Genomic DNA, 17,135 nt, shown 5'->3' with positions numbered 1-17,135 from the left:
ATACCGGTGTGTAAGTATCTTCGACGGGGTATTCCTCCAAGGCCGAACAAACTATACAACAAAGGTCGTATTGGTCCCTTGGCCCAGTTGGTTAAGGCGTGGTGCTAATAACGCCAAGATCAGCGGTTCGATCCCGCTAGGGACCATATCATTGTTTCTTTTTGTCTTTTTGAAGCCACCAACCTTAAACTCGTGAATGATTCTCCTTGTTTGTCAAAGGTTTGGCAATCTTAGTTTATCACACTTGTCATTCACCAAAGTCCATTTGTTCGTAATATGTAGTACTGTTCGCGCGCTTTTAGTATTTGATCATACCTCAACTGAACTCAGCTTATTATGTTCAATAAATTCAAGCTGAGAAAGGCTCCACTTTCTCTTTCTAGCGTTTCGAACGCTATAAAGCTGAATTCAGAACCGAATTTGCTGCCCACCGCATTGCTGAGCAAGGATCTCTCGGTGGCTATCGCCTTTTATTTGGGACTTCCTAAAAATCTGATTCTTGCAGTGGCATACGACCCCGTACAACTGTTGTTTGCCGTGTCCACGAAAAACAACGAAGTGAGAGTGTTTGGTCAATATATCGTTGAGGTCGTGTTTCAATTCAAACTGACGCAACCGATTACTGAGTTGCGATTCGTTAAAGGTGTGTACCTCCTTGCTATATCACCTATGGGTGGAGCAGTAACTGTACTTTCCTTGTATTCGAAGCAAATTCTAGGGAATTTCTCCGTGCCTGGGCTGGCACAACTGTTTGAAACTGACTACTCGTTAGATTGGCTATTATGTGGTCTAGGCAATGGTCAATTGATGGTCTATGACATTGATCGCCTTAGTCAAACTCCTTTTCGAGTGGATAATTTACAGAAGAAGATTTTACCCAAACATCGATTAAGTCCAATTTACATGATTGAATGGCATCCCCGAGATATCGGAACAATTTTGTTGACCTACAGTCACCTGGCAATTTTGTATTCATTTACAAGAGGTGAGATTATTCAGAAGTTCATTTATGTTTTGGAAAAGGGCTCTAAGGGCTTTGAGTTTTCAAATCACATTGAGAGTGGTGGCAAGAAGAAGGTTTTTGGTAGTGTGAAGCAAGTGATTCCAGAAATAAAGGAAGCTCATTTTCACCCCAATGGTCTTCATGTACTCACGGTGCATGTCGACAATACTTTGTGCTTTTGGGATGCTGCCGATGGTACATTAATTCAAGCGCGTTCATTATTCGCTGTTAATTTGAATCATCCCGGTACACCAACGACGCCTGCTAAAGAGACCCCCTTTGCACCGATCACGGCAGTTAGATGGGTATGTAGTGCTGATCCCGAAATCACCCAGTTAATTATAGCTGGTGGTGATCCTGAGCGTCCCAATGTCTTGTCTGTGCTTGATTTCGGCCAGACTCTCAGTTATACGCTCACAAGCCACGAAAAGCAGTCCCAATTTTATGCACTGCCACAAGGTGGACAGCGTCAAATTCCTTTCCTCATGCATGAAATTCCAGCGGAATTGAATACTGGAGACCCAGAGGAGATTGTCAGAATTTTGCCTGTCCCACCAGCAGACTTTTGCTACTTTAACGGGAATCACGATCCACATTATCTCTTCTTGTTGAGCAACTATGGATCTCTCTATTTGGTACCATATTCCAGCACCGGAGAGGACATTAATGTGGCAAATTTGCTAATGCCACCAAGTCTCTCGATGGTGATCCCGCCAGTATCCTTTTCAAAGGTGAAGCAAGTTCCCAGAGTTGAATGGTATTCCTTGTTGTCACTGCGAAAGGGAACAGGTGCTTCTCAACGGTTGACAAGGTTGCTCAAAGGGGGTTTAGCTAATGAAAACTCTACACCTCGACCAGTGGGCGCCGACCCTGAAGCTAGAGCTATCTTATGCACGGGCCACGAGTTGGGGGTAGTTCGATTATTGGACATCTCTCGTGGTGCGCAGCATACCCCGGAACTGATCGTCCAGATAAATTTGAATGATTGTTTGTTTAATTATGGTCACCCCAAATATCTTCGTGTGAGCGCAGTTAGTGTCGCATTTGAGAGTCGAGAAATGCTCATTGCTCTAGCACTGGGCGAAGTCGTCATTTGTCGGTTTGGAAAAACCACAAATCCTCTGTTGCCAACTGGTGTATACCCATCAGATTACGGTGATTGTCCTATTCAGCATTCTAATGGTGATGCAAAGTTATTGGACATCAGAGACAGAGCCGTGGGTAGCGGATTACTGACATTCATTCCTCTGTTTCTTTTGCAACTTGATACTGGGGAAATTATTACTTGCATTCGCATGTGTGATGCAGGTTTTGCTGCCATTGGCTACAATACGGGGAGATTAGTAGTTTGCGACGTTACTCGTGGACCTGCGGTTATCTACAATCAAAAACTGGTTGGAGAACTTCTGCTACAAGCCGATAAGTGTTACCCGACGTGCCTCCAGTTTACCATCATGGAAGATGGACAGGATGGGTTCTCACTGCTTATGTTGTTAGTGGGTACTAATGGAGGTGGTCACTTTTTACTGTTCAAGCTCGTACCCATGGGGAACGGTGGATGGCTGGTCAACTTTTCTAGTAAAACGGCCAACTTAAACTACAGACGTCTCGGTGGCGAAGATCCTGCAAAGCTGAAGCTTGACAAACTTATCCCTGTCAATGCTCTGGATGGGTCAACTGCTCGTGCTTCCCTTGCCATGTTTGAACGTCTTGCGCATGGCGTTGTGATTCCTGGATACATCGTTGTGACTTCGGATAGAGACATCAGAGTGTTAAAGCCTCCCAAGCAAAAGCTTTCTCATAAAGTTGTGGACGAAACGTGTATCGCACTGGGTATTCTCCATTTACACGGGGGTATTTGTCTAGCAGTGCTTACGCAACTGGGGTTTTTCAAACTTTTGTCGATACCAAGTCTCTCTGATTTATGTGATGTAAAACTCCCCAAGGACGTTTATGAGAAGGTGAAATCCGCGTTCAGTTTGGGGATATCTTCTCTGAGTATTTTGGCTTCTGGTCTCGCATTTATCAGAAGTTCAGGACTGGAAGCGATTGCTGTACTGATTTATGCCACTGACAAGTCTAATCAGCAGAAGATCAAAGAGAACCCGACTGACGTGTTGTTCAATGAAACTGCCATTATCCCACCGAGACCGACGGCACTGGCTATGCTGTGGGCCAAAGGTCAAACAACATACGTCACCTCAGATGACTTGGCCTCGTTATTATGCGGTCCTAACAGAAAACCCCCCAAGTACCAAGAAACCGAGTTGGCATACAATATTTCCCCTGAAGCTAATCCACATCAAGTATACGGGCAACGTACTACCGAGTACGAGCCAGAGGCGAAAGTCGAAAAGGCGACTTATAAAGCGCCCAGTCGGAGGGGCCAAGGAGGATACGGAATGCCAAACGCAGGAATGTTCGGGCAGAGCTTCGTGCGGTCATTACAAGATGGTCTCAATGTTGCCGAAGAAACGTTCCATTCCTATGCTAATAGCGCTAGTGAGGCTTTGAATGAAGGAATGTCTGAGTCCAAAAAGACCTTCTACACCTCAGCTATCAAGCTGAAAGCAGGCTTTTAAATATGTCATATACTTAAAAAATACATGGTTTCCAATGAAGCGAAATCAACGTCAAGTAGTTTATATTGGAGTGCGCACCCATGTTGTGCTATCGAATTGTTACACACGTATGGTGCAGCGAGTATTCTGCCGACGAATTTTCATATGTTCCATAGGGAATCCCGAACCCCAATACGAAGGGACACGCCACAATGTTGGTAATTATTTGATGGAGTCTATCATAAACCATTGGAAACTGCATTTGAAGCCGGAAGGTCCGAACACTTGGCGACTGAATAAATACCCTATTGTATTATTCAAGTCCACCAACTCATATATGAACCTTCTGGGGAGTCCCGTTGTATCCAGTTTGAAGAAATCACGGGAGAAAGAAATGTTAGTTCTTCATGACGAACTTCAACGAAGTCCAGGGAAATATCAAATTCGTCAGGCAGGGACTAGCAATCGTGGACACAATGGGCTTAAGTCGATCGAAAAATACTTAGGAACAAGCAATTATAGCAAAGTGCTGATTGGTATTGGTAGACCGACTGACGATGACGTTGTATCGTGGGTGATGTCAAAATTTCACGATGATGAACTCCATCAGATTGACCGAATAGTGCCTACGATTATTTCGGAGTTGGAAAAACGCTATTGTGTTATCTAGTTGCCCATGTATATAGTACCACCAGATCTTCGATGGCTTTTAAATATCGGAAGTATATATATATTCCTTGCTAGCCATCTTAACTTCAACTACGGCGGCAGCATACTTATGCACAATTGCCGAGCAAACCCTAGTGCTCACTGCTGTCAAACTTAAACTCAACCCCTAATGCCTTGCCAAATTCGTCTTCCAACAATTCAGTGAGAGTTGTGCCATCTCTCAAAGTAGTCCACTTGCCATTAATGCTATCATACCTTTTAGGACCAGTTATAGGGCTCAGCAACCAAATTTGTTTGTTCAGGGGTTGTTTATGGATAAAATACAGTCCATTCGGGGGAAAGTCGAATTGTAAGACACCCAGATTCAAGTCTGCTTCGATTTCGCCACGTTCTTCCGCAAGAGTTTCCAAATGGTCATAGATCATTTCCAAATAGTTGTTGGATTCTTCATCATATTCGTTGGCGGATAATGAATCAATCGAAGTTTCATCAATCTCCGTGCCGTCCGTCATTTTAATGCTGTAGCATCGTACAGGGGCGATTGGAAACTGTAACGAGTACCTCGCTAATGGTTGGCAACGAATAGTTGAACGGAATGTTGCCGACGGACGGGAATTTAATAATATTCTAGAAAGCATCAAGTGTGGCTGCGGGATTTGGTCTCGTCGCGATCTGAAATGTTATGAGCCGCACCTCACCTCATCACCCGAACAGGGATCACACAACATGTTCTTGCTCGTGGTGTTTGTTTCGCTCATACTTTGTATCGTGATTATAACTCTTCCGGCTATTCTGGGACTTACTCAATTTGAAAAGAACAAGCCTGGATCCAAAAAGAAAACCAAGAAGTCCCATGAAGTTTTCACAGGTTATGTCGGCACCACCCAGGAAGAGCAACGCAAGAGGGACAAGTTGAAGGAGAAAATCAACGTCACTAATGAAGACCTTCCTGTGAAGATTTCCCTCAAAGGTGTTGACGGTTCTGGTCTCCGGAACCGTAATCATGAAAAATTGGATATCAATCGCGACCCTAACCAATATGATTACGACTTGGATGAGCTTATCAGTGAAGAGACTGAAAGAGTTCGTAAGGAAACGGTAGCTGAGTTTTACAAGGATGAAATGGGGAAGGACAAGGAAGAGTTGGTTTAATGAAATAAAAGCGTCTGCCAACTCAGCTAACGTTCCACTTTTACCTGTCTTTTGTTGGTGGCCTTCAGCCGGCCATCGAACTGTAACGAAAGTGTGGAATTCACAAAATTATAACCATTTGTATGTAATGTCAATAGTTTGCATATTAAGCATAAGCTTCTCCTCACATACTTTTGATCGATCGAAGCGCGCGAAAAGACACGCGAGACCATGCCGAGACGAACCCGACAAATCATCGTGTTCATTGTTGGGCTTTGCGGGCTATACTTCTTACTTTCGCTGTTTAACCCGCCCCGAGCCCGTCATCGCACAGAAGCACTGTCACCGAAGCTTCAACTTCAACGGGAAATTGAGCTCAATCAAAATTGGAAGCTTCTGGGGCTTAACTTCAGGCCAAACAAGATCAATCGATTACCTGATGATACCACGATGCGATCACAGCTTCTGTTCACCTTTCCCTATGAACCTCATAAGCCGTTTCCTAAAAATATATGGCAAACTTGGAAAGTGGGCCTCGATGATAAAACCTTTCCGAAAAGGTTCCAATACTATCAGGAACTGTGGGACGAACAAAACCCCGGCTACAAGCACTACGTGGTACCTGATGCGGAAGCTAATGAGATGATTGCCTCATTATATAAGACAGTTCCCGATGTTGCCAGGGCGTACCTGATCATGCCAAAACTGATTTTGCAAGCTGATTTTTTTCGATACCTTATTCTCTACGCTCGGGGTGGAGTGTATCTGGATATTGATACATGGGGGCTTAAACCGGTGCTGACGTGGGTGTCAGCAAACGACACTTTGAATAACAAACCGAGTAATCCCGGTGTAGTGGTGGGGATTGAAGCTGATCCCGATAGACCGGATTGGAACGATTGGTATGCTAGGCGAATTCAGTTTTGTCAATGGACAATTCAAGCGAAGCCGGGGCACCCTTTGCTTCGTGAGCTCATCGCTCGTATAACTGAGCTCACCCTTGAGCGTGACGCCAATGGCAAATTGAGCGAAACGCTAGGGAAGGATGAGCTGGGCGATATAATGGATTGGACGGGCCCTGGAATTTTTACCGATTATGTGTTCAAATATTTGAACAATATCTTGCAACCTCTGGCCAACTTTGAAAGCAAGAACTACGAGAAAGTGATTGACTGGGAATTTTTTACTGGCATTCAAAGCCCAATGTTGATCGACGATGTCATGGTGCTTCCAATCACGCTGTTTTCTCCCGATGTGGGACAGATGGGCGCCGGCAGCCTGCATGACGCTTTGGCCTACGTAAAACATATGTTTCAAGGTTCGTGGAAAACGGATGGTACCGGTGAACAAATTTAACGATAAATGCACATACGTCTATTATCAGCAGTTAATTAATGTATTCATGAAGTTGCCAACGCGTCCCTCGGCCTCAGCTCTCATTAACAGCTCGCCGATAAGAAAACCGTCAACTCCTTCACGTTTGTAGTGGGCAACTTCATTCTCTTTGGAAATTCCCAGTAACGCCAACACCAACACAGGACCGCCGCGGCCATTTGAAGAAGCTTTAGCCGCCTCGATCAACCTGCTGGTGGTGTTTAAGTCAACATCAAAATTTTCGAGATTGCGGTTATTGACACCCAAAATCAATGGTTCATTCTTCGTGTTATTCACCGAGAGATGCAAAGCCCTTTGAAGTTCGTCTTCATTATTGATTTCCACAAGCGGCACCATTCCAAGCGAGTGACTATACTCGTAAAGTTCTTGAAGCAAATTATCTTTCAACATCTTGACAATCAATAAAACGGTGTCTGCACCGGCGAGACGAGCCTCAGCAATCTGGTATTTGTTGAAGATAAACTCTTTCCGGAGAATGGCAGGACGCTGATAATCTTTTGTCACACCTTGAGGAGCTTCCACCGCTCGACGAATAAGCACAAGGTCTTCCAATGACCCCTTGAACCATTTCGGCTCCGTGAGAACCAGGATGGCAGCACAACCATTCAAGGCGTACGCCACGCCTTGAGTAACGGCATGTGCATCAATATTGATATCACCCTTCAGTGGCAGAGCCCTTTTGAATTCTGCCAAGATGTTAGTTTTATTGATATCAAGATTCTTCCGCAATCTCTGATAGAAATCAATCACAGGGGGAGCAGTGCCATTGAATTTAAGCAGTTGCTCAAGCAGAGACATCAGCTTACCAGGTAACGATTCTATGATGGCGTAGTCTTGCTTTCTCTGATTGTAGATCATTTCAAGAATATTTGCTGATGGCTTACTGGTGGCGGACCCCCACTCACCACCTTCAACCAGCAAAATATTATCAATCATGGTTTGCCCCGCCTCTGTTAAGATCAGTTCCGGATGAAATTGAACCCCTTCAATAGCGTATTGCTTATGACGCACACCCATGATAATTTCCGGGTTAGTTTCAGTAGTGGCAGTCACTTCAAGGCACAGGGGCAACAGACCATGGGTACCAGCCAACGAATGGTATCGGGTGACGGCCACCAGCTGGGGTACTTGATGGAACATCCCCTTATCGTCATGCTTGATTGTGGTAGTCTTTCCGTGAACAATCTCCCCAGCGTACAGCACTTCACCTCCAAACACATCAAAAATGCATTGAAGACCCATACAGACGCCGAAAATAGGCTTTTTTCCCATGAAATGACGGATGACATCCCGCGATATGCCCAGATCTGTAGTGGGATGTCCAGGACCGGGAGAGATGAATAAAATATCGGGGTTGAGGGCATCCAACTGTTCAAGAGTGATCTGATCATTTCTGAACACATCCACCTTACCGCATCGTGGCAGCTGGCACAAGAACTGGTACAAGTTCCAAGTGAACGAGTCGTAATTGTCGATCATAACGACATGACGTTTAGCGACAGTCATGGCTGGTGGTGAACACTAAGGTGGGCGAGGGGAATTTTCGCGTGAGTCAGATCGTGTTGATAGTATGCACGTGAGGCGTATTACCGATGACTGAAAATTATGGGGTAGATGAACAGAAATACAAAAATATGTGCAGAAGATACGCTTAAGTTTCTAAATTTTTTTTAAGTTATTGGGATTGAACTGAATTTCGGGCAATAGTATCAATTATCAAAGAAAGCCACGATGAGGTTACCCTGAATTAGTACAAGTTACCCTGAATTTGCATACACATCTTCGGGTCTATGCGAGTGTTGGTTTATTGGGTGCAGATAATACATTTGATCGGGAAAAATGGTTCTTCATTCTATTTACATATGGTTTCTTGACTGATTCACATTTTGAAGCCGAATATACCCTTCCTCTTTTTGTCATCCTTGGCTGAGCTTGTCGTTGATTGTGATTCTGTGCGAGTCATCGGTGCCGGTAATCCTTGTGCATTATCCATTGTGTTTCCTCGTTTCAACCGACTACCCCCAATGTGGAATATTCCGTGGTGCTTTTTCAGCGTCAGTGTAGAAACCAGAATCGCATCCAGCAACTCCGTCTGAGCACGTTCTGGTTGCTGCTGGGGCCGCGACATGAAAGAGAATGGACCAAGCCGCTTGCTCGTAGCTGCACCACCACTCCCACTAATGTCGCCCAGATTCTTCAATTTAGCAAGATTGAACAAACTAGTGCTACTGGGTTCATGTTTGAGATCCGACAGTGACTTTCCGCCCGCAACCAATTCGCCGCCTACCAGGGCGCCATTTGAGTCAATCAGTGCAGCAGTGGCACTCAGGGCCTGCCGCTTCATCGTTTGACGAACTTTTGCACGATCCTGATGCCGTTTTTTCTGCAAAAGTCGCTCGATTTCTGGCTCCACCATCTCTTTCGTTTCCTTGAGCTTTCTCGCCATCTCACAACAATTACGCAGTCGTAACAGAAGCTTTATGTCCAAAACTATTGTCAGAACCTCGTATATGGTTTCGATAATGATGTCAGCTGGTACATCCAGATCCGGCAGGATTAACAGCTCCAACAGTTGAGTAATTATTCCTTGCATTGTGCCATCAGCGTCATCACCTCCACTGAGACCAATGGCTACCAGCAGATGGTCAAACACCAGCCGACTCCGCGGATTCAGCAGCATTTGGTGGGCAAAGTCGTTCGTCTGAAGGTACAGCAAACCATACATGTTGTGCTCGTCCTCCACATCCAGGGAAGAATTGTTAGAGTCAGCACTTTGGATTTCCTCCAGGCCAGTATATGTACCTTCCAGTTTGCTTCGTGGCCGGTTGACACGCAGGTTTTTCTTCAATAACGCAATGTCCGTATAACCATCATCAATGGTGTCAAAAAACCCTTCGTACTCATCAGTAGCGAAGTCAATCAGTGGAACAACCCCCACTTCCTCGGCAAGTTTCAAGTAGCGCCTCTTTAACTTTCGAGCTTGCTTGAGAACCCAACTTTCCTTGTGACCAATGATCCCGAATAATACTTCCAGCACCAAATCGTATAGAAGGGGAACTTTATAGAATCTCGCAATGCACAAAATATCCATCAGAACAGGCCAAAAAGCCCACTTGTTGCCCACTTGCCCAGTGTACAAATACTCGCAGAACAGCTTCACCAGTGCCAGGGAAAACGGCATGTACAATTTCCGCGGAATAAGCAGAGCTTCCATGCGGAAGTCATCTTCCAGGTCAAAGAGAAGTAACAGTGCCGGCTCTTCAGTAGTTGCTTCCAGTTCATTTCGCTCGAACGTGGTGTAATCAGCCAGCAGTACCAGCAGCAGTAACAGCGTCCATTTGCGAGAATCAGCAGCCGCCATCGAATCCAGCAGTGACGTTCGTCTTGGAGTCACCGGAGGCGGCTTTAAGTTGGGCACTGATGTCAGTGTCAACTGCTCAGGGGCTGAGCCAGTTGGAGGGGTTGCCAGGGAATGCAATGAGATCAGTGCTCGAGGCAGGGCAAAAGGCAGGTCCCGCGGCAGCCTCAGAGCGGGAATATTGCGAAGTGCAGTTAAAGTGTGCAACAATGAGCCCCGCGGAGAGTTGTAACCATCAGCAGCGGAATTTTTGCGACTCAGTGGACGCCACAGAGTTGGAGTCGCTGGTACTGCGGGTAATGGCTCTTGAGGCTGAGCCAATTGCGGCGGGATATCCTGAAGATGTGAAGTCCAAAGAGACAGGGCACCAGACTGTTGAGACGCTTGCGAGTTTCGGCGCAGCGCCAGCACCAGTGCCGGGCCAGGCCCATCGTCATGAGCGTTGAGGTCCAGAGTCAGGACTGGTGCCAGCAGTGAGTCTTGAAATGGCAATCTGAATTGGGGCATCTCCTTTGGCTTGGCGTTATTCATTGAAGGCACAGGAATCGAGAAATGGAAAGGTTTCATCGTGGGGCTGGAGCCTCCACCCGAAACGCCAGAAGAGCTACTGCCAGCCGCACTACCCACCAGCGACGGCTTCTCGATCATGTTATCGGTCAGACCACTAGCAATACTCAGCTTCGTCTTCTGCAGCAGCGAAAGCAGTCCTCCTTTGAGAGACCGGAGACGCAGCTGGCCTTGAGCCAACTCCAATTGACGTTCCAGCTCAAATCTGTCAACGGCGGTGACATACCCGCGGGCTAACAATTGGATGAAGTAGCGACCCCATCGTTCGGTTAACACCTTTAAGGATACAGGTACACGATCACCTTGGCACAGCACCAATTCGAAGTCCAGAACCATGTCACCGTACCGATCAAAAGCATTACGGCCTAAAGTAATAGCGGCAGGGGGGAACACCAGACGAATTTTACCAAAATTCAGCTTGGGTGCAGCGTAATGAACATATTCCAGGAAGGAAATGGGTCCCGCTTGGCTTAGAAGCGAGTCGCGTCGTTCTACTGAAACATGAGCCAGTTCAGAGTCATTGCTACTCTCCAGAGAGCATGCCAGCAGTTACAGCAATGCATAGTCCATCAAAGGCGCCTCCTCGTCCGACAGCAGGGAGTCGCGTGTGGAGTTATTAGAATCAAGGAATACCGGCTCACGAATGGTGTCATGTTTCGCAAGCTCCAGCAGAGCTAATAAATTCGTCACTGGCAATGATATAGCAACCATCATCGAAAAGAATCGGATTGCCAGTGTGGTACGTGAGGTATTAGTGTTCCCCAAAAGCACAACCTTGTGGTGACTTTGCCACGCAAACCCACCCCAGAACCGATGAGAGCCGTAATCGTGGTTGCAGTAAACATTTAACCTCAGCCACTTACCTGTGGGACGGTTATAAATAAACACCAGAATGTCGATATCGCCCGGCATGAACCCTACGATCACCAAGTTTTGACCAAATAACCCTCCGGTAGGATACCTAAGATTATATGGGACATTGGCAGTGTGGCTGCGACCGCTAGCACCAGTCGCAATCAGTGCTTGGGCGTCTTGTGGCTTCAATTGCCGTCGGGCGGTGTGTAATGGTAAGGGTTTACCATGGTGAATGTGTTTGCCAAGGTGGAACAGCACTAATGGGTTGAATGATGCATCGGGCTCGGGTTGTTTCAGTGGGGTATAAACGATGAGCAGCGGATGCCGGTGTTGATGATGATGATGTTGCGACAGAGCCACTGATGCCAGCAGAGGTATGATCGTTTTGGGATGATGATGGTGATGATGGGGCATTAGGTCATCCTCGTCAATACCCACGATAACCAGAGTGGTATAATCAATGTTGACGTCGGCCTGTTCGTCGACGGCGGTAGCAAGGTCAAGACCAAGCTGGGCGTCACGTTCAGGTTTACCAGTGGTGAGTTTCAAGTACAACGGATCATGACCGCGATAGCACATGTCCACCAAGTCAAAACAATGGTTGTCAAAGAGAGGTGCCAGGTTACAGTCTTTGCCGCCCGCAACAAAGATGCCGAAGTGGTCACTGGCGCCGACAAACGGCAACAGCAGAATCGATGTCAGTTTATGGTGGTAGCGAGGCTTGGGTATGAGAGGATTAGTTTCCCACCCTGCCCCGTCATGCAAACATTTCCAGGTCAACGTTTCGAGGTCGAATTGCCAGAGGTCGTTTGTGGGTTCGAGATACCCGCTGGGCCCAATGATGAGACCACCAAAGATGTAGGCACAGTTGTTTATCGCAGTGGTTTCGTGGAAGAGCCGTGGCTGCGGCTTGGGTTCGCCATCTGCGATGGCGACCCGCTGCCATTGGCGCTCCAAAAGATTGAGGTGGAACATCTCACCCAGCAAGAACAGTTCCAATTCCTTGCACCGCATATGGGATTGATCGACTTTGGCGGCAAACATCAGCATCACTTCATCGATGGTAAAGTCGACAAGCTCGAGGCCGAGAGTTAGCCCCCCATGAACGATCACCAGCGAATGGTATAGGGTCAGCGCACAACCGGTGCGGACCAGCAAGTTTAGCCGGTCATCGGACTCTGTTGGAGGTAGCGCTAGCGAGTAGCACCCGCTCAGAGTGGTCGTGGTCGCCATAGCGGGGTTGGTATGGGTGGGTGCGAAGATGGGCTAATAGAGAGGGATACCCGCAGTGCGGGGGGGGGGGGATAGCGACGGAGAGGGTATACGAATGTGACAGATCGCCGAGAGAAGCATTGTGATTGGTGGGGGTTTTAGTGGTATTGCTATAGTGGGCAGAAGTCGATGTAGCGATGAGATGGGGTGTAGGCAGTGTATTCCAACTTTAAATCTATGGGCTGAGGGATCGAGGTGAAGCTACCTGACGCCTCAGTTGGGAAGCCGCGGAAGTTCTTATCGGACATAAGGAATCGCGCAGGTGGGCGAAGAACGACGAAATCGCACGTACTAAAAATGATGAGCAGGGAGTAAATCGTGAATATGTTTGGTTAACGGGTATGGTTCAACAGGGATGTTGTTATTTGGCTCAACATCGACGCTCCAATGGCGTTTATGGAAGAATATGATGGGGAGATTTCAGATTGGTCCGGGCACTTAACCAGGACCTTACTAGAGAAAGAAAAAAAACACCTATGGATGGAAGCTTCACTAAAATCAAATGGCCCGGGTTTTGTTCCGGTGAGGTTATCCAGGGCTCGCAACCGGTTCTTTCGAACGAAAGTAAAGTGAAATCATCGTACAGCCGCAGCCGCTCCCACCACAGTTGGCAACCGATCACAAACCACGCGTTTGTCGACGGTTTCAGGTGTATTCGACGTAGAAAATGCCCATAACCCGAAATATTTTTCAATTTCACACCACCAATTCACGAGGCTATAGCTGCCTCAACTAGCGGTTGCCATTGCCAATAAGGACCCTGCTGTTGCCTCCTGCACAGAAAGTAGCAACCGAAACGCGAATTTCCAACCAGCCTCGTCAACAAATCTCCTCTTTACCACCTCTTCCTTTCTCCAATTGGGACCCAAAATTCCACCATGCCCGAAGGAAAAGGTAGATTCAAGAAATTGACCACGCTTTCTGGGTGGACGCAGGCGCCCTCCTCCCCGAAAAAGCCCCAGCCCGCGCCGGCGCCGTCGTTCTACCAGCCCGCCCAAGAACCTGAACCCACGGGTTTAAAGAAATTGACTGCGGGCGATAAATGGGAATCTCCGTTCAGAGGCCAGGAAGGGGAACAGCAAAAGCCCAAGGCGAATCCTTACCAACAGTTCAAGGAGGGTAACAAGTTGGACGCTATCACCGTGCCCGAAAAGTTCCGTACCCAACGTCGTCCTGCTGCTGGTGCCGCGCGGCCGGCGGCTGCGAAGGCTGCCGCCAAACCCGCTACTGCCGCTACTGGTGCTGCTGCCGATAAGACCAAGGATGCGAAGACGGCTGCTGATGCCAAGGACGTCAAGGCGGAAGAGGCTAAGGACGTCAAGGCGGTGGTTCCCGTCACTGACACTAACGCCCTGACCAAGTCGCTTAAGGACGAACCCGTCAACGACCTTGAATCCGAACGTCCGTTGACGGCTGCCGAACGCGAGTCGGCCAAGCCTAAGGACGATGAGAAGTTGATTACCGACGAAGACGACGTCACCGACGCCCCTAAGGAAAAATTGATCACTGACGAAACCGCCAACCCCGCGGTGGAGTCGGCTGACTACGCCGATGTTGACGAAGACTCGCAACAATTGAAGGAGCTTGCCGACAATCCTGAGGTTGCCGAAAACGTTGAGGAAGCGGCGGAATTGGAAGTCGAAGCCGAAAAAGCCGGTAACCAAGCCGACGCTTTAGAAGAAAAGCGTGAAGAAGTCGTCGACGAGCTTGGCGTCACTGGCGAAGCGGTGTCGGTTTCGGGTGACCCTACTGATGCCATCGTTGAACGGATCAAAAAGGACCCGCCCTCGCTCACCAGCATCCCCCAGACGGAAAAGTACTCGAAGATCGAAGAAGACTCGAGATACGAAGAGTTTAAGGACAGACCGGCCATGCTTAAGCGCTACCAAGAATTGAGTGAGCAAGGGGTGTCGGCGCTGACCAGTACCGCCGATGACCCTAACGCCCTCATTGACTTGGGTGGTGGCCTCAAAATGAAGCAACTGGACTTGTTGGCTATGGCTGCCAAGCGGGTCGCCCCTGTGTTGGCTAACATCAATGATGCTGTTGGCAAGACTCGTGACGATGACGAAGCTCGTCGTCAATTGGACATCCAGCACAAGGCCAAGGGTCACGAAAACTCGTTGTTGGCTGAGCTCGATAAGTTCAAGGGCAAGCTTGGTAAGAAGCACGAAAAGCGAGCAAAGGTCGTCGGTGAACACAAGGAAAACATCAACCGGATGAAGAAGGGGGTTGAGGCTCGCGATGCTGAGTACCAAAAGAAGATCAATGACGAAATTGACCAATTGCACAAGGACCTGGCTTCGAGAGAAACCAAGGCTGCCGAAAAGCACGAATCTGACAGAGATACCGTGCACAAGAACCACGAAGAATTGGTGGCTACCAAGAAGCAAGAGCTCGAAGACGCCAAGACCAAGCATGCTGAAACTACCACCAAAATCGAAGAACTTGAAGAAGCTAAACTGAAGTACCACGACGAAAACTCTGAGCTTCGCACTAAGCTTGAAGCTCTTCAAGCCAAGGTTGACGAAGAACAAGTGAAGGTCGACAAGGTTAAGGGCGAGTACGAAGAAGAAGCCGCCGTTGTTGCCAAAAACAAGGAAAAGATTGCTGGCCTTCGTACTAAGATTTCCGAATCCAAGGAAACCGTTGAAACCAAGCGCCACGAGCGTGACGGCTTGAAGCAAGCTGTTGATGTGTTGGCGGCGTCCATTGCCGGTTACCTGGCTAAGTTAGCCACCCTTCAAAACGACAAGGAGGCTCGTCAAGTGAGATTGAATGACGCTCAACAAAAGCGCAGTGACTGGGAAAACCAAAAGGCTCTGATGGCCGCGGAAGTGGCTGCCGAACACGAACGTCAACGCTTGCAAGCTCAACACGAGGCCGAAACTAAAAAGGTGCAACGTGAACTTGAACTTAACCAGCTCAAGGAGGAGCAAGCTGTTGCCGAAGAGCGTGAGCGTTTGTTGAGACTCAAGGAAGAACGTGAAGCTCAAGAACGTGCTCGTGCCGACGCTGAGACCAAGCGCCAGGATCGCGTCAAGAAGCGTGAAGCCGAACGCGCTCAATTACTTGAGGAAAAGCTGAAGTTGGATGCTGAGTACACCGCCGCCGAAGCTCAACGCAAAAAGGAACTCGACCAGCTTGCCCTTGAAATTGACCAACTCAAGCTGAACCAGCTGGAACGTGCTCTTGACCTCAAGGCTAACGCTGAGCGTGCCATTGCCGAATTGGAGGCTGAACAAGAACAACTCAGGGCTGAACATGAAGAAAACATGCGTTTGTACCAGGAAAAGCTTGACTTGGAAGAGTTGCAAAAGAGCCGTCTCAAGAAGGAAGGCGAACACCTGGCCCGTCTTGCTGAATTGCAAGCCGAAAGACGTCGTGTGGCTGAGGCTTCGGGTGAAGACGCTTACCCCGCCGACTTGAAGGCCAAGATTGAGGCCCTCCAAAAGGAAAACGAGATCCTCAACAAGAAGATTTTGAACGACGATGACAGCTACAAGGACAAAAAGCGGGTGGTGGACACCACTGAGCTTGACCATGCTCAGAAGAACCCCCCCAAGACTGGCCAACAAAAGTACCGGAGCTTGCTTGACCCTCCCAAGAACAAGTCTCTGACGTCGGTGGCCAGTGGCAAGTCGGGGTCGTCGCTGAAGGACTCGCTGTGGAATCGTTTGAAGAAAAAGTTCTCCCGCGAAGACCCTCCCAAGGCTGTCCCAGCTCCCGTTGCTGGACAAAGTTCGGCTCTGAAGCAACGGTCGGCTGCCGCGCTGACCCCGGCCAAGGAAGCTTTGGCTGTGCCCGCGGTGCCTAAAAACACCACCCCATTGACCCGTAAGGACCTGGTTGGAGTCGCCTCTTCGGCGGCGTCTTCGGCGGCGTCGGAGTACGAGACCTACAGCGTGTATGAAGAAGTGTCGTCCGAGGAATTTGAACGCAACAAGCACAACCCGGACTACTTCCAAGTGTCTCATGAAGAGTTTGAACGCCACAACAAGCCGCATGTTGAGGAGACCGCTTAGATGAATAATTGAATTGAATATCGCTGTGCAAAACCGATGTAGTTAACTTGTAGAACCCTACCATATTCATTTCGCTCAATTATGACCCTTATAAACTCACCTTTTGACCAGAATGTAATTTATCTGATGAATGGTGGGTTTTATGTAGTACATCGTATCAAAAGATTTAGCATTTATGTCCGTCAATATATTGGTTATCCTACGTGATTTTCGCTTGAAGATTGGCATCAGCCGCAATCTACGATCTGCTCGCAGGCCTCTAACAGATGAACCATCCAAACCCATAGTTGCAACAAATT

The 17,135-nt window shown here is 48.0% G+C and overlaps 7 protein-coding genes across 7 annotated transcripts; 4 read left to right on the top strand and 3 right to left on the bottom strand. All coding sequences in view use genetic code 12, as the record gives it.

Moving 5' to 3' along the window:
- Positions 1-336: 336 nt before the first annotated feature.
- Positions 337-3,585, top strand: SRO77 (putative Rab GTPase-binding protein; the record flags this gene model as incomplete). The annotated part of the gene is made up of 1 exon (XM_034157539.1): positions 337-3,585. One exon carries the CDS (start codon positions 337-339, stop codon positions 3,583-3,585), a length of 3,249 nt encoding a protein of 1,082 aa, XP_034010607.1.
- A 779-nt stretch (positions 3,586-4,364) lies between these two features.
- On the bottom strand, positions 4,365-4,745 carry YFH1 (ferroxidase; the record flags this gene model as incomplete). The annotated part of the gene is made up of 1 exon (XM_034157538.1): positions 4,365-4,745. One exon carries the CDS (start codon positions 4,743-4,745, stop codon positions 4,365-4,367), a length of 381 nt encoding a protein of 126 aa, XP_034010606.1.
- Positions 4,746-4,959: 214 nt separating this feature from the next.
- Positions 4,960-5,385, top strand: DIURU_004641 (uncharacterized protein; the record flags this gene model as incomplete). Its single annotated transcript, XM_034157537.1, has 1 exon — positions 4,960-5,385. One exon carries the CDS (start codon positions 4,960-4,962, stop codon positions 5,383-5,385), a length of 426 nt encoding a protein of 141 aa, XP_034010605.1.
- A 429-nt stretch (positions 5,386-5,814) lies between these two features.
- OCH1 (Och1p) lies at positions 5,815-6,720 on the top strand (the record flags this gene model as incomplete). The annotated part of the gene is made up of 1 exon (XM_034157536.1): positions 5,815-6,720. One exon carries the CDS (start codon positions 5,815-5,817, stop codon positions 6,718-6,720), a length of 906 nt encoding a protein of 301 aa, XP_034010604.1.
- Positions 6,721-6,744: 24 nt separating this feature from the next.
- TRP3 (bifunctional anthranilate synthase/indole-3-glycerol-phosphate synthase) lies at positions 6,745-8,265 on the bottom strand (the record flags this gene model as incomplete). The annotated part of the gene is made up of 1 exon (XM_034157534.1): positions 6,745-8,265. The coding sequence occupies one exon, from the start codon at positions 8,263-8,265 to the stop codon at positions 6,745-6,747; it is 1,521 nt and encodes a 506-aa protein (XP_034010603.1).
- A 373-nt stretch (positions 8,266-8,638) lies between these two features.
- MDS3 (Mds3p) lies at positions 8,639-12,772 on the bottom strand (the record flags this gene model as incomplete). Its single annotated transcript, XM_034157533.1, has 2 exons — positions 8,639-11,049; positions 11,548-12,772. 2 exons carry the CDS (start codon positions 12,770-12,772, stop codon positions 8,639-8,641), a joined length of 3,636 nt encoding a protein of 1,211 aa, XP_034010602.1.
- A 917-nt stretch (positions 12,773-13,689) lies between these two features.
- SLK19 (Slk19p) lies at positions 13,690-16,836 on the top strand (the record flags this gene model as incomplete). The annotated part of the gene is made up of 1 exon (XM_034157532.1): positions 13,690-16,836. The coding sequence occupies one exon, from the start codon at positions 13,690-13,692 to the stop codon at positions 16,834-16,836; it is 3,147 nt and encodes a 1,048-aa protein (XP_034010601.1).
- Positions 16,837-17,135: the final 299 nt, after the last annotated feature.

The sequence above is a fragment of the Diutina rugosa genome, assembly GCF_008704595.1.
Source record: "Diutina rugosa strain CBS 613 chromosome Unknown scaffold53_size124246, whole genome shotgun sequence".
In the NCBI taxonomy this organism is placed as follows: Eukaryota; Fungi; Ascomycota; class Pichiomycetes; order Serinales; family Debaryomycetaceae; genus Diutina; species Diutina rugosa.
Note: the sequence above shows the minus strand (reverse complement) of the source record. Positions and strands in the feature narration are given on the sequence as shown.